The sequence below is a fragment of the Oryx dammah genome, unplaced genomic scaffold (genome assembly GCF_014754425.2).
Source record: "Oryx dammah isolate SB20612 unplaced genomic scaffold, SCBI_Odam_1.1 HiC_scaffold_21, whole genome shotgun sequence".
NCBI classification, from domain to species: Eukaryota; Metazoa; Chordata; class Mammalia; order Artiodactyla; family Bovidae; genus Oryx; species Oryx dammah.
The window spans coordinates 68,147,407-68,162,005 of NW_024070205.1; the positions used below are offsets into that span (position 1 = coordinate 68,147,407).

General features: G+C 35.6%; 1 protein-coding gene across 2 annotated transcripts in view; it reads right to left on the bottom strand.

The window, feature by feature from the left end:
* Positions 1 to 14,599, bottom strand: part of UCHL5 (ubiquitin C-terminal hydrolase L5) — a 47,706-nt gene that overhangs the window by 2,658 nt on the left and 30,449 nt on the right. The window contains exons 8-10 of one of the 2 annotated variants that reach the window (XM_040262894.1): positions 12,907 to 13,009; positions 6,112 to 6,222; positions 3,281 to 3,379 (exon numbers count right to left, since the gene is read on the bottom strand). In XM_040262894.1, the coding sequence (XP_040118828.1) occupies positions 3,281 to 3,379; positions 6,112 to 6,222; positions 12,907 to 13,009 (313 nt within the window). Of the gene's footprint in view, positions 1 to 3,280; positions 3,380 to 6,111; positions 6,226 to 12,906; positions 13,010 to 14,599 lie in introns of both variants that reach the window. The other variant, XM_040262893.1, reaches the window with a different exon arrangement.

The window sequence follows — 14,599 nt, forward strand, 5'->3', positions numbered from 1 at the left end:
GGACAAAATTCAATACTGTGAGGTTGCTCTGACTCCCCCACAGTAACAAAATCTATGATTTTAAATTATGGTAGGTATTGGTGGTTGCTAAAAACCTGAGACAGAAAATGATTCAGAAACACATATAAAAGTTGGGATAAAATTTTTAAAGAATTATAAGTATATCTGAATAAGTAAAAGTTTCACAAGTGAAATGTTAATCTGCTGATTTTATTTCATAGTTTAAGGAACAGATTTGATGCACAAGAAATTTTATAACTATACATTTTTATATTACCTCCTGAGCAGTTTTTATCTAACATACACTCAATGAACTCATCAGATAAGAACAGAAGCTTCACAGAACAAGAACACTTATAAGGCAAGATCTTAACCTAATTCATTAAAGGCATAGGCCCTTGGGAGAATCAAAGTCTGCACTCTTTATTATTTTGTAAAATGAACAGATTTTCACAGCTTAAATATTTCCAAGCCATCACAGGCAGTAAGTAAATGCTGCTGTTCTCAGAAATCTAATCCTGGACAGCTTTATCTCTTAGCAACACCGCCAAGAGTAGCCACACCTTCCTGTTCAGTTCCTTCTACCCCTTCCATACTTCGTCCCTAATTTTTCTTTCACTTGGCATTGCAGGGAAGAGGGGTGAGTTTCAATGTAACAATCCATTTCTGAACTCTACATGTAATTTTTTCTTAGAAGTGTTACTTATTTATTAAGTAATTTTCACTACTGAAATCTTTATATTGGATATAACTATAAAATTTAATCTTGATCTGTTGTTTTTAATTTTTAACATTTGCAGTTATCAGCAGAAACTGATATTTCAATACAATATGATTTTTCAAAATAAGATGAACAAAAATATATTTGTACTAAAGAAGCTGATTCACTGGTAGAAATTAAGCATCTAATTCTAACAACAGATTTAAAAATTTGAGGTTGTGAAATTTTAAATGGCATAAAGTTAATACTTAGGAGCTACACTGTGCTTCCCCCAGAATCTCTAGGATGACTTTATTCTGGCACTTATCAGAATAATACTATACAGCACAGTACTATAATTATGTATTCCTACCCTCTCCCCAACTAGGTTGCTTAAGACAGAGATGTGTCTTAATTATGCGTACATCTGTTGACTTTAACAGACCACCTCAAATACAGTTTCAGTTAGATAAATGTTGGATAATCAAAACATCTCAAAAACTTTAATCAAATAATGAATCTGAATTCCCTTCAGAATCTATGCACATAACAGATGGTGCACATATACAAGAAATAAATGTATCTCAATACTGCTTGTGCAGTATTATTAGTCAAAGAACAAGAAAGTCAGTAACTATTCTTTCAGTAAAACAAATACAAATGAAGAACAGACTGGGTTGGTATTCCAATAACACTAAGCATTCATATACTGCCACCCTGTGTCCAAAATAATGTGAACTAAGGAATTATGGTTCTAATGCAAAAGCTGAAAGGCTGTTTTAACTGTACTTTAAAAAAATTATGGAAATATACTGTCATTAAAGTCAAATAAAAATGGTCCTATTCTTAAGTTGCACAAAGAAGTTTACTCACGGACCAATTTTAAAGCAAAATACTTACATTTAAAATTTCTCTAAAGTATTTGTCTGGTCCCTGATAATATTTATCTATATTTAATACCTGATATATCATACAATTTGCCACAGCAGTCTATATTCTAGTATTTTCGACAGAGAAATATTTCACAGTGTTTCATGTAAAGAATATTAATATCTAGATACTCAGTTAATCAGGCAATCTTGAGGATTACAGCACCCTAACTGTTTCTAAGCCTTTAAAAATTAGTTTCGCATCTTGGACTTTTATGATTTTTACTACCTTGAGATACATGAATAGAAAAAAAATCTATATGGATAAAGAGATTTAGCAGTGTTCCTGCAACAATTTTACTTTTAATGCTAAAAGCTGAAGCATATGTTCAGGTGCTTCAGAATTCCTTGGTAATTCAAGCTTTCCTGGTAGCTCAGCTGGTAAAGACTCCGCCTGCCAATGCAGGAGACTGTGGTTCAATTCCTGGGTCAGGAAGTTCCCCTGGAAAAGGGACGGCTACCCACTGCAGTATCCTTGGGCTTCCCTGGTGGCTCATACAGTAAAGAATCCACTCGCAATATGGAAGACCTGGCTTTGATCTCTGGGTTGGGAAGATACGCTGGAGGAGGGCAACCCTCTCCAATACTCTTGCCTAGAGAATCCCCATGGACAGAGTCTGGCGGGCTCCAGTCCATACAGTCCCAAAGAACTGGACACACCTGAGCAACTAAGCAGAGCACATAGCATGTTCAGGATCTATATAATAAAGTATACACAAAAACCTGAACACACATCTCGAATTATTCAGATTTCATGATGGCACCAAACAGTTGGGTTGAAATGTATCTGTGCTTCATGAACTTTAAATAAGAAAAAACATCTACAATGTGTTCTGGTCTTTAAGTTAACGGTCCAAAATTGTACTTCCCTAGTAGTGTCTTCTCAAAATGTGGTAAATAGACCAGTTCATTAGAATCCCTGGGGAGAACTTATTACAGATTCCCTCCCTAAACCAGACTGTCTGGGGAGGGGCCAGGTACCAAGTGTTGTAAAGAGATCTATGCTGTGTCACAGAAACCAATACAACATTGTAAAGCAATCATCCTCCAGTCAAAAATAAATAAATAAATAAATAAATAAAAGAGTATCCAGAGGTCACTTTCAGAAACACTGTATAAACTTAAAAAACAACTATATTTCATTTATTCAAAAAAGTGCATTATATGGAAGAAAAAAATCCTAGTAATCAGAATTTTTCACTAACCTATAGTAGTTTTCCCTTAGTGCAAAGGGTAATAGGTTGGGAATAAGGAAACCTATTTCTCAGGCTAGGTTATGCTTCTTCCCCCTTTCAATGCTCATTTTAGTTCTAAATTCTATGATAATTCAAATTTTTGCTAAATTAAATGAGAAACGTTATTACTTCAATAATTAAAGTTAATAATTTGTTTTCAGCTACAGAAAGAAAGATGTTTTAAATTTCATTCTAATATAGCACAATCTGAATTCGTAACATTAAGGATTCCGGAAAGCTAAAGCAACAAAGCAATTCCTTATTTTTATTTTGCAATATGACACTGACCCAGCATTTCTCAAGCTGAAAAACAAGTAAGTAAAAGCAAAGCTTCAACAAATTTTATCTCTACTCAAGTCAAGTAACGTTTTTTGGAGACTCTAAATCTAATTTAAGTACTCACCAGTAAAACTTACCTTTTCTACTAGTGGTATTAACTGCTGGTGTTCTGCTAAAGTCTTTAACAATTCCATAATGAATGGCAGATAATTGTGCTTCCTTCTGATATTTTCAATCTGAAAATAAAACACATACCAAACCACACTATTTTCACTAAGCTTCTGATATTTTAATTTTTGGATCCAGCTCAAAATAGAAATGAAAGAAAATCCTCCATTATCATAAAAAAAGCATTAGAAATAATGAGATTTCCATTGCCATTGAGAATAAAGATTAATTAAAATAAAATATGTGGACAGAGTTCTCTGGGGTACAGCATCCTACTCTTGGCTTAGCAAACAACAGAGGCTTTTAAAAGTCTAATCTGAGATAATCTATGAAAACATAACTCATGAAAGCAAACTAAGAAGGCCTACAAGATAAATTAACACTCCTGCTACTACACCTATACAAACAATAAGGCCACACTTAATAAGACCAGTTTTATTGTGTGATTAAGAACAATCTTTCTTTGATTATTTTTTACCAAAAAGGGAAAAGCTGTAGGGAAAAATCTGTGCTCCGGTGGAAAACTATGCATTGTCTACACTCTCCCAAGTTACGTGATTGCAGCCTGTCACTGTCTGGTAGAGGTTCAATTTACTTCCCTTTCCATAGGGAAAAAAAAAAGTTACCATCTTTTGCAAATTCATTTCAGCATTCCTACAGTTCATATAAATTTGAGCTTCTTTGACTTCTCCTTTGAACTAGCTGTGACATCTTTCAGGTTTGCTCAATTAATGAAGTAAATAAAATTTTAGCATGTTCATTTTATATCTGGTCTGAGAATTCTTTTTGGCTAAATTCTTTAGCCCAATTTTTGAACAAAGCATTCTCAAACAAAGCAAATATTCTAAAACTCAGTGTTATACTTAAGGCAAATATGAAAAATTAGTTAATTACGTAACAACACTACACCAGAATACATAAATAGTAGGCAGTTTTTTAATACCACATAAAAGAGAAGGCAGGAGGAGAAGGGGACGACAGAGGATGAGATGGCTGGATGGCATCACCGACTCGATGGACCTGAGTCTGAGTGAACTATGGGGGTTGGTGATGGACAGGGAGGCCTAACGTGCTGTGATTCATGGGGTTGCAAAGAGTAGGGCACAACTGAGCAACTGAATTGAACTGAAAAGAGAAGATAACATTCAAGCTTTCATCCCTTACTTTCCTGTCTCCATGAATTTGGCCCTTCTTTTTCCTGTCTGGAACACTCTGGAGCCAGCTCCTACCACTTCCACCTAAAGAAATCCTACTTGCCCAGGGTCCATGTATTTTAACAATCACATTGTTGGCTGTTAAGTACATTACAAAGCAGCATTCTCAGACTATGGTAAACAACAGAAAGAACAATCCCTGCCCTCAACTGAGCTTCAGATGAAAAGCTGCTTTTTCTACTGTGACAAACGTAACAGATCACCTAAGTACTGTTTCCAACATCCCACAAAATTAAAAGTTTCCTTCACTCTTCTCCGTTTCTGAAAAAAGTTTATCAGACAGAATGCAAATGAAGAAAAATGACATAATTGAAGATAGGCTTGCTTAGTATTTGACCCTGAGTTATATAATGGTTGACATTTATATAAAAATTTTAAAACCCCCCAAAAATTGGAAAGAAAATTAAAAAAATGAACCCAGGTATGTACTAAACTGGTAACAGAATGACACCAAGAGAAAATTTTTTCAAGTGAATTTTAAAATATGCTAGTTTGATTGCACATTGAAAATGAAATATATCCTAAGCAAAAAAAATTACGAGAACACTTCTCAGTTGTTAACACTACTGGCGTTGCTATTCTGAACCTTTTTATACAGATAACAAAAGCAAGTAAGTAGTTATGTTAATGCTGATAGAAACCAAGATTTTCAACTGAAAAGACAACAAATGCTTAACTTGAAATATAAAGCCCTTTAATCCCTAGCTTGAGTATTAATATGAATTCAAATTGTATTTTCTCTTCAAAGATAAAACAAGAAACAAGTAAAAATGTATTTCTTAGCTCTGGAAAGTCCTGGAAATAATGAAGAATCAATATCACTAAGCATCCTGAGCAACCAACGGTTGCTAATAGGTTCTAAACACCATTTCTCACCAAAAGCACATAGGACTTCTTGAAAAAATGGCCAATTTCAAGTCTGAAGCAGGAAATGTACAAGATAAGAATCCAAAACATCTTGTCATGCTAGGAAGCAAGGAAGCGATCAGACATGAAGATAGTCACATCCAAAGAACTTGGGAGACAGTCTGATGTGGCTCCTAATGGTCAAAGATGGGGTTAATTTGAGCATTAAAAATAACTGCAGTGAACATTAGCAACAGCTGCTGCTAAGTCGCTTCAGTTGTGTTCGACCCTGTGAGACCCCATAGACGGCAGGCTACCAGGCTCCCCTGTCCCTGGGATTCTCCAGGCAAGAACACTGGAGTGGGTTGCCATTTCCTTCTCCAATGCATGAAAGTGAAAAGTGAAAGGGAAGTCACTCAGTCATGTCTGACTCTTAGCGACACCATGGACTGCAGCCTACCAGGCTCCTCCATCCATGGGATTTTCCAGGCAAGAGTATTGGAGTGGGGTGCCATTGCCTTCTCCGGAACATTAGCAAAAGATGTCTGTTCACACAATACTTGAAAAAAAATTAAAAGGAAAGAAACCTTACTAGTTACCTCTGTACGGTGCCAGGCAGATCAACACATTCTGAAAACATGTAAGTGATGGGGAGAAGAGCAATCAAGCAGCGATATACCTTCACATCAAAATACACTACTCTATATTATAACATTAAAGAACAAAAGAGAAACACCTACCTTGTATCTTTTTAATTTCTGTACTTCCTCTTCAATAAGCATCTGATTTTTGGCAACCTCTGACTGAATAGCACTTAACATATTACTGCCCTGATCTGTATCCATGGGTTCCTCCTTGGGGAAAAGAAAAAGAAGAGCACACCCTAATAACTGAGGCTTAAGTCTAAAACATTTTTAGATGATAAACATAGTACAGTCATTTTGCAATTTTTTTTGAGTTGTAATTTTTTTAAAATATAAATTTATTTATTTTAAATGGAGGTTAATTACTTTACAATATTGTATTGGTTTTGCCATACATCAACATGAATCCACCACAGGTAAACACGTGTTCCCCATCCTGAACCCCTCTTCCTCCTCCCTCCCTGTACCATCCCTCTGGATCGTCTCAGTACACCAGCCCCAAGCATTCTGTATCATGCATTGAACCTGGACTGGCGATTCGTTTCATATATAATATACGTTTCAATGCCATTCTCCCAAATCATCCCACCCTCTATCTCTCCCACAGAGTCCAAAAGACTGTTCTATACATCTGTGTCTCTTCTGCTGTCTCGCATACAGGGTTATCGTTACCATCTTTCTAAATACCATATATATGTGTTAGTATACTGTATTGGTGTTTTTCTTTCTGGCTTACTTCACTCTGTATAATAGGCTCCAGTTTCATCCACCTCATTAGAACTGATTCAAATGTATTCTTTTGAATGACTAAATAAGACTCCATTGTGTATATGTACCACAGCTTTTTATCCATTCATCTGCTAATGGACATCTAGGTTGCTTCCATGTTCTGGCTATTATAAACAGTGCTGCGATGAACACTGGGGTACACGTGTCTCTTTCAATTCTGGTTTCCTCAGTGTGTATGCCCAGCAATGGGATTGCTGGGTCATAAGGCAGTTCTATTTCCAGTTTTTTAAGGAATCTCCACACTGTTCTCCATAGTGGTTGTACTAGTTTGCATTCCCACCAACAGTATAAGAGGGTTCCCTTTTCTCCACACCCTCTCCAGCATTTATTGCTTGTAGACTTTGGATCACAGCCATTCTGACTGGCGTCAAATGGTACCTTATTGTGGTTTTGATTTGCATTTCTCTGATCATGAGTGATGTTGAACATCTTTTCATGTGTTTGTTAGCCATCTGTATGTCTTCTTTGGAGAAATGTCCAAATTTAGTTCTTTGGCCCATTTTTTGATTGGGTTATTTTTCTGGAATTGAGCTGCAGGAGTTGCTTGTATATTTTTGAGATTAGTTGTTTGTCAGTTGCTTCATTTGCTACTATTGTCTCCCATTCTGAAGGCTGTCTTTTCACCTTGCTTATAGTTTCCTTTGTTGTGCAGAAGCTTTTAAGTTTAATTAGGTCCCATTTGTTTATTTTTGCTTTTATTTCCAATATTCTGGGAGGTGGGTCATAGAGGATCTTGCTGTGATGTATGTCGGAGAGGGTTTTGCCTATGTTTTCCTCTAGGAGCTTTATAGTTTCTGGTCTTATGTTTATTTTTGTGTATGGTGTTAGAAAGTGTTCTAGTTTCATTCTTTTACAAGTGGTTGACCAGTTTTCTCAGCACCAAAGAGATTGTCTTTAATCCATTGTATATTCTTGCCTCCTTTGTCAAAGATAAGGTGTCCACAGGTGTGTGGATTTATCTCTGGGCCCTTTTGTTCCATTAATCTATATTTCTGTCTTTGTGCCAGTACCATACTGTCTTGATGACTGTGGCTGTGTAGTAGAGCCTGAAGTCAAGCAGGTTGATTCCTTCAGTTCTATTCTTCTTTCTCAAGACTGCTTTGGCTATTTGAGGTTTTTTGTATTTCCATACAAATTGTGAAATTATTTGTTCTAGCTCTGTGAAAAATACCATTAGTAGCTTGATAGGGATTGCATTGAATCTATAAATTGCTTTTAGTAGTATACTCATTTTCGCTATATTGAGTCTTCCGATCCATGAACATGGTATATTTCTCCATCTATTACTGTCCTCTTTGATCTCTTTCACCAGTGTTTTATAGTTTTCTATATATAGGTCTTTAGTTTCTTTAGGTAGATATATTCCTAAGTATTTTATTCTTTTTGTTGCAATGGTGAATGGAATTGCTTTCTTAATTTCTCTATTTTCTCATTATTAGTGTATAGGAATGCAAGGGATTTCTGTGTGTTGACTTTTTATCCTGCAACTTTACTATATTCATTGATTAGCTCTAGTAATTTTCTGGTGGAATCTTTAAGGTTTTCTATGTAGAGGATCATGTCATTGGCAAACAGTGAGAGTTTTACTTCTTCTTTTCCAATTTGAATTCCTTTTCTTTTTCTGCTCTGATTGCTGTGGCCAAAACTTCCAAAACTATGTTGAATAGTAGTGGTGAGAGTGGGCACCCTTGTCTTGTTCCTGACTTTAGGGGAAATGCTTTCAATTTTTCACCATTGAGGATAATGTTTGCTGTGGGTTTGTCATATATAGCTTTTATTATGTTGAGGTATGTTCCTTCTATTCCTGCTTTCTGGAGTTTTTACCATAAATGCATGTTGAATTTTGTCAAAGGCTTTCTCTGCATCTATTGAGATAATCATATGGTTTTTTTCAATTTGTTAATGTGGTGTTATTACATTGATTGATTTGCAGATATTGAAGAATCCTTGCATCCCTGGGATAAAGCCCACTTGGTCATGGTGTATGATCTTTTTAATGTGTTGCTGGATTCTGACTGCTAGAATTTTGTTAAGGATTTTTGCATCTATGTTCATCAGTGATATTGGCCTATAGTTTTCTTTCCTTGTGGCATCTTTGTCAGGTTTTGGTATTAGGGTGAGTTTGGAAGTTTACCTTCCTCTGCAATTTTCTGGAAGAGTTTGAGTAGGATAGGTGTTAGCTCTTCTCTAAATTTTTGGTAGAATTCCGCTGTGAAGCCATCTGGACCTGGGCTTTTGTTTGCTGAAAGATTTCTGATTACAATTTCAATTTCCGTGCTTGTGATGGGTCTGTTAAGATTTTCAATTTCTTCCTGGTTGTTTTGGAAAGTTGTACTTTTCTAAGAATAATTTGTCCATTTCTTCCATGTTGTCCATTTTTTGGCATATAATTGCTGATAGTAGTCTCTTATGATCCTTTGTATTTCTGTGTTGTCTGTTGTGATTCTCCATTTTCATTTCTAATTTTATTGATTTGATTTTTCTCCCTTTGTTTCTTGATGAGTCTAGCTAATGGTTTGTGAATTTTATTTATCCTTTCAAAGAACCAGCTTTTGGCTTTGTTGATTTTTGCTATGTTTTCTGTTTCTTTTGCATTTATTTGTGCCCTAATTTTTAAGGTTTCTTTCCTTCTACTAACCCTGGGGTTCTTAAGTTCTTCCTTTTCTAGTTGCTTTAGGTGTGGAGTTAGGTTATTTATTTGACTTTTTTCTTGTTTCTTGAGGTATGCCTGTATTGCTATGAACTATCCCCTTAGCACTGCTTTTACAGTGTCCCACAGGTTTTGGGTTGTTGTGTTTTCATTTTCATTTGTTTCTATGCATATTTTGATTTCTTTTTTGATTTCTTCTGTGATTTGTTAGTTATTCAGCAGCGTGTTGTTCAGCCTCCATATGTTGGAATTTTTAATAGTTTTTCTCCTGTAATTGAGATCTAATCTTATTACATTATGGTCAGAAAAGATGCTTGGAATGATTTCAATTTTTTTAAACTTACCAAGGCTAGATTTATGGCCCAGGATGTGATCTATCCTGGAGAAGGTTCCGTGTGCGCTTGAGAAAAAGGTGAAATTCATTGTTTTGGGGTGAAATGTCCGATAGATATCAATTAGGTCTAACCGGTCTATTGTGCCGTTTAAAGTTTGTGTTTCCTTGTTAATTTTCTGTTTAGTTGATCTATCCATAGGTGTGAGTGGGGTATTAAAGTCTCCCACTATTATTGTGTTATTGTTAATTTCCCCTTTCATACTTGTTAGCATTTGTCTTACCTATTGCGGTGCTCCTATGTTGGGTGCATATATATTTATCATTGTTATATCTTCTTGGATTGATCCTTTGATCATTATGTAGTGTCCTTCTTTGTCTCTTTTCACAGCCTTTGTTTTAAAGTCTATTTTATCTGATATGAATATTGCTACTCCTGCTTTCTTTTGGTCTCTATTTGCATGGAAAATCTTTTTCCAGCCCTTCACTTTCAGTCTGTATGTGTCCCCTATTTCAAGGTGGGTCTCTTGTAGACAACATATATAGGGGTCTTTTTGTATCCATTCAGCCAGTCTTTGTCTTTTGGTTTGGGCATTCAACCCGTTTACGTTCAAGGTAATTATTGCTAAGTATGATCCCGTTGCCATTTACTTTATTGTTTTGGGTTCAAGTTTATACACTCTTTTTGTGTTTCCTGTCTAGAGAATATCCTTTAGCATTTGTTGGAGAGCTGGTTTGGTGGTGCTGAATTCTCTCAGCTTTTGCTTGTCTGTAGGGCTTTTGATTTCTCCTTCATATATGAATGAGATCCTTGCTGGGTACAGTAATCTGGGCTGTAGGTTATTTTCTTTCATCACTTTAAGTATGTCTTGCCATTCCCTCCTGGCTTGAAGAGTTTTTATTGATCAGCTGTTATCCTTATGGGAATCCCCTTGTGTGTTACTTGTTGTTTTTCCCTTGCTGCTTTTAATATTTGTTCTTTGTGTTTGATCTTTGTTAATTTGATTAATATGTGTCTTGGGGTGTTTTACCTTGGGTTTATCCTGTTTGGGACTCTCTGGGTTTCTTAGACTTGGGTGATTATTTCCTTCCCCATTTTAGGGAAGTTTTCAACTATCATCTCAAGTATTTTTTCATGGTCTTTCTTTTTGTCTTCTTCTTCTGGGACTCCTATGATTCGAATATTGGGGTGTTTAACATTGTCATGGAGGTCTCTGAGATTGTCCTCATTTCTTTTAATTAGTTTTTCTTTTTTCCTCTCTGATTCATTTATTTCTACCATTCTATCTTCTACTTCACTGATCCTATCTTCTGCCTCCTTTTATTCTACTATTTATTGCCTCTAGAGTGTTTTTGATCTCATTTATTGCATTATTCATTATATATTGACTCTTTTTTATTTCTTCTAGGTCCTTGTTAAACCCTTCTTGCATCTTCTCAATTCCTGTCTCCAGGCCATTTATCTGTGATTCCATTTTGATTTCAAGATTTCGGATCATTTTCACTATCATTATTCAGAATTCTTTATCAGGTAGATTCCCTAGCTCTTCCTCTTCTGTTTGGTTTGGTGGGCATTTCTCCTGTTCCTTTACCTGTTGGGTATTCCTCTGTCTCTTCATCTTGTTTATATTGCTGAGTTTGGGGTGTCCTTTCTGTATTCTGGCAGTTTGTGGAGTTCTCTTTATTGTGGAGTTTCCTCGCTGTGGTTGGGGTTGTACAGGTGGCTTGTCAAGGTTTCTTGGTTAGGGAAGCTTGTGTCGGTGTTCTGGTGGGTGGAGCTGGATTTCTTCTCTCTGGAGTGCAATGAAGTGTCCAGTAATGAGTTATGAAGTGTCCAGTAATGAGTTATGAGATGTCAATGGTTTTGGAGTAACTTTGGGCAGCCTATATATTGGAGCTCAGGGCTGTGTTCTTGTGTTGCTGGAGAATTTGCATGGTATGTCTTGCTCTGGAACTTGTTGGCCCTTGGGTGGTGCTTGGTTTCAGTGTAGGTATGGAGGCATTTGATGAGCTCCTGTCAATTAATGTTCCCAAGAGTCAGGAGTTCTCTGGTGTTCTCAGGGTTTGGACTTAAGCCTCCTGCTTCTGGTTTTCAGTCTTATTTTTACAGTAGTCTCAAGACTTCTCCTTCTATACAGCACCGTTGATAAAACATCTCCTTTCGAAGACAATGGGCTGCTTTTCTGGGTTCCTGACGTCCTCTGCTGGCATTCAGAAGTTGTTTTGTGGAATTTACTCAGCGTTTAAATGTTCTTTTCATGAACTTGTGGGGGAGAAAGTGGTCTCCCCGTCCTATTCCTCTGCCATCTTAGGACCGCCCCTCATTTTGCAATTTTGATCTTAATATTGGTGATGGAATATCAGCTTGATAACTGTAATATTAAAGGATGAAAGAAACACTTATTTAGGGCTGATAAGTAAGTATAAGGAAGAAATAGTATTTCCTCAAATTTTTGTGTTCTACAATATGTATGAATTTTTAACTAAAAACCATCCATTGTATAATGTACTGAATTGTTACAATCTTCTGTTAGCTATAAAATAAATGTGCTTAAACATACTCAGGAAAATGTGATCAAAGAAATGTAAACAGAAGTCTTTGTCTATTACTAATTCTCTTTGCCAATCGTATTTACTAGAAAGATAATCATTGTAAGGAATAATAAAGATTACATGTGACTCTAATGTGCCCAATTAATTCTGTAACAAATATATTCTAACTTGCTTAATTATATAATAAAATTACAGTAAATAGTTAATTGTCAACACTTATTTAGTACATACTATTTGTCCGTCACTTTTTTGAAGTGGTTTGTATGTGTGTATATACATATATCTCAGTTATTCTTCACAACAACATTTAAGGTAAAGACTATTATTTTCACTTTACATGAAGAAACTGAGGCACGAAGAAATACATTCAAAATCATACTTTCACAAAAGTGGCAAAGGCAGGAGCTGAATACAGGAAGCCTGACTCCAGGGTGCATTATCTTAACCACCACTCAGGATACTTGATTAAATCTATATTTTAGAAAAAGAAAGGAAGGAAAGAAGAAAAGAAAATAGTTTCCCTGAGAGAATAACTAGAACTTTGTACATAAAACACATGGCTACAAACCTCAGCAAGTTGTCTTTGTAACTCTGCTATCTTCTGTTCATATATCATTTTTCTGTCAGACACAATAGCCATTAAGTTAAATCGAATTTCACCTTCACTGTACCTAGGAAAAAATGACAGTTTATAATGTAATAAAGAAACGTAACACTGTTATAATTAAGATAATCTATTTTGATTACTCCCTTATTCTCGGGTAAACACAAATCTACCAATCAGCTAACCATAAAAACTGATATTTTAAGACAGCTTTCGTAAAGAGGAGACATTACAACCAATATTACAAAAATACAATCATAAGAGAATACTATGAAAAATGATATGCCAACAAATGGATAAATTCCTAGAAACAACCTTCTAAGCCTGAATCAGGAAGAAACAGAAAATCTGAATAGACCAATTACTAGTTATATAATTGAATGAGTAGGGTTTCCCTGGTGGCTCAGTGGTAAAGAATATGTCTGCCAACACAGGAGACGTGGGTTTGATACCTGGGTTGGGAAATCCCCTGGAGAAGGAAATGACAACCCACTCTAATTTTCTTGCTTAAAAAATCCCATGGACAGAAGATCCTGGCAGGCTACATGGGACTGCAACAGAGTCAGACATGACTTAAAGACTAAACAACAAACAATAACAATAGTTGAATCAGTAATCCAAAAAAAAAAAAAATCCCAAAAATCCCAACACACAAAATCCAAGACCAGATGACTTCACAGGGGAATTTTACCCAACATTTAAAGAACAGCTAACAGTTTGGGAACACATGTACACCCGTGGTGGATTCATGTCAATGTATGGCAAAACCAATACAGAATTGTAAAGTAAAATTTTAAAAAAATAAATAAATAAATAAGGAAAAAAAAATAAAGAGCAGCTAATATTAATACTTATATTTATCAAACTATTCTAAAAAAAATTAAGAGAATGGAATACTTCCAAACTCATTCTGAGTATGGCATTACCCTGATACAAAAATCAGAGACACTTCAGATAAAGAAAATTACAAGCCAATATCCCTGGTGAACACACATAGAAAAACTCTCAATAAAATATTAGTAAACTGAATTCAACAATACATTAAAAAGATCAAGTGGGATTTATTCTAGGGATGTAAAGATGGTTCAACATACACAAATCAATCAGTGTGATAACTGCATCAACAAAACAAAGGGGAGAAATCACATGATCATCTCAATAGAGGCAGAAAAACTATTTGACAAAATTCAATATCCACTCATGATTAAAAACTCTTTAACAAAGATACAGATGGAACATACCTCAACACAGTAAGGGCCAAGCCTACTGCTAACATCATACTCAATGGTGAAAAGCTAAAAAGCTTTTCCTCTAAGATCAGGAACAAGACACGGATGCCTACTCTCACCACTTTTATTCAATACAGTATTAGAAGTCCTAGCCACAGCAACCAAACAATAAAAAGAAATAAAAGGCATCCAAATTGGAAAGAAAGAAGCAAAACTCACTATTTGCCGATGACATGAAACTAAATACAAAATGTCCTAAGAACTCTATCAGAAAACTATTGGAGCTGTCTGAGCCACCAGGGAATCCCAGTAGTTTTAACAGCTAGTAAAAACTACTGCATTTCTATACACTAATAACAAACTATCAGAAAGACAAACCAAGAAAACAATTCCATGTACAATTACTTCAAAAAGAATAAAATACCTAG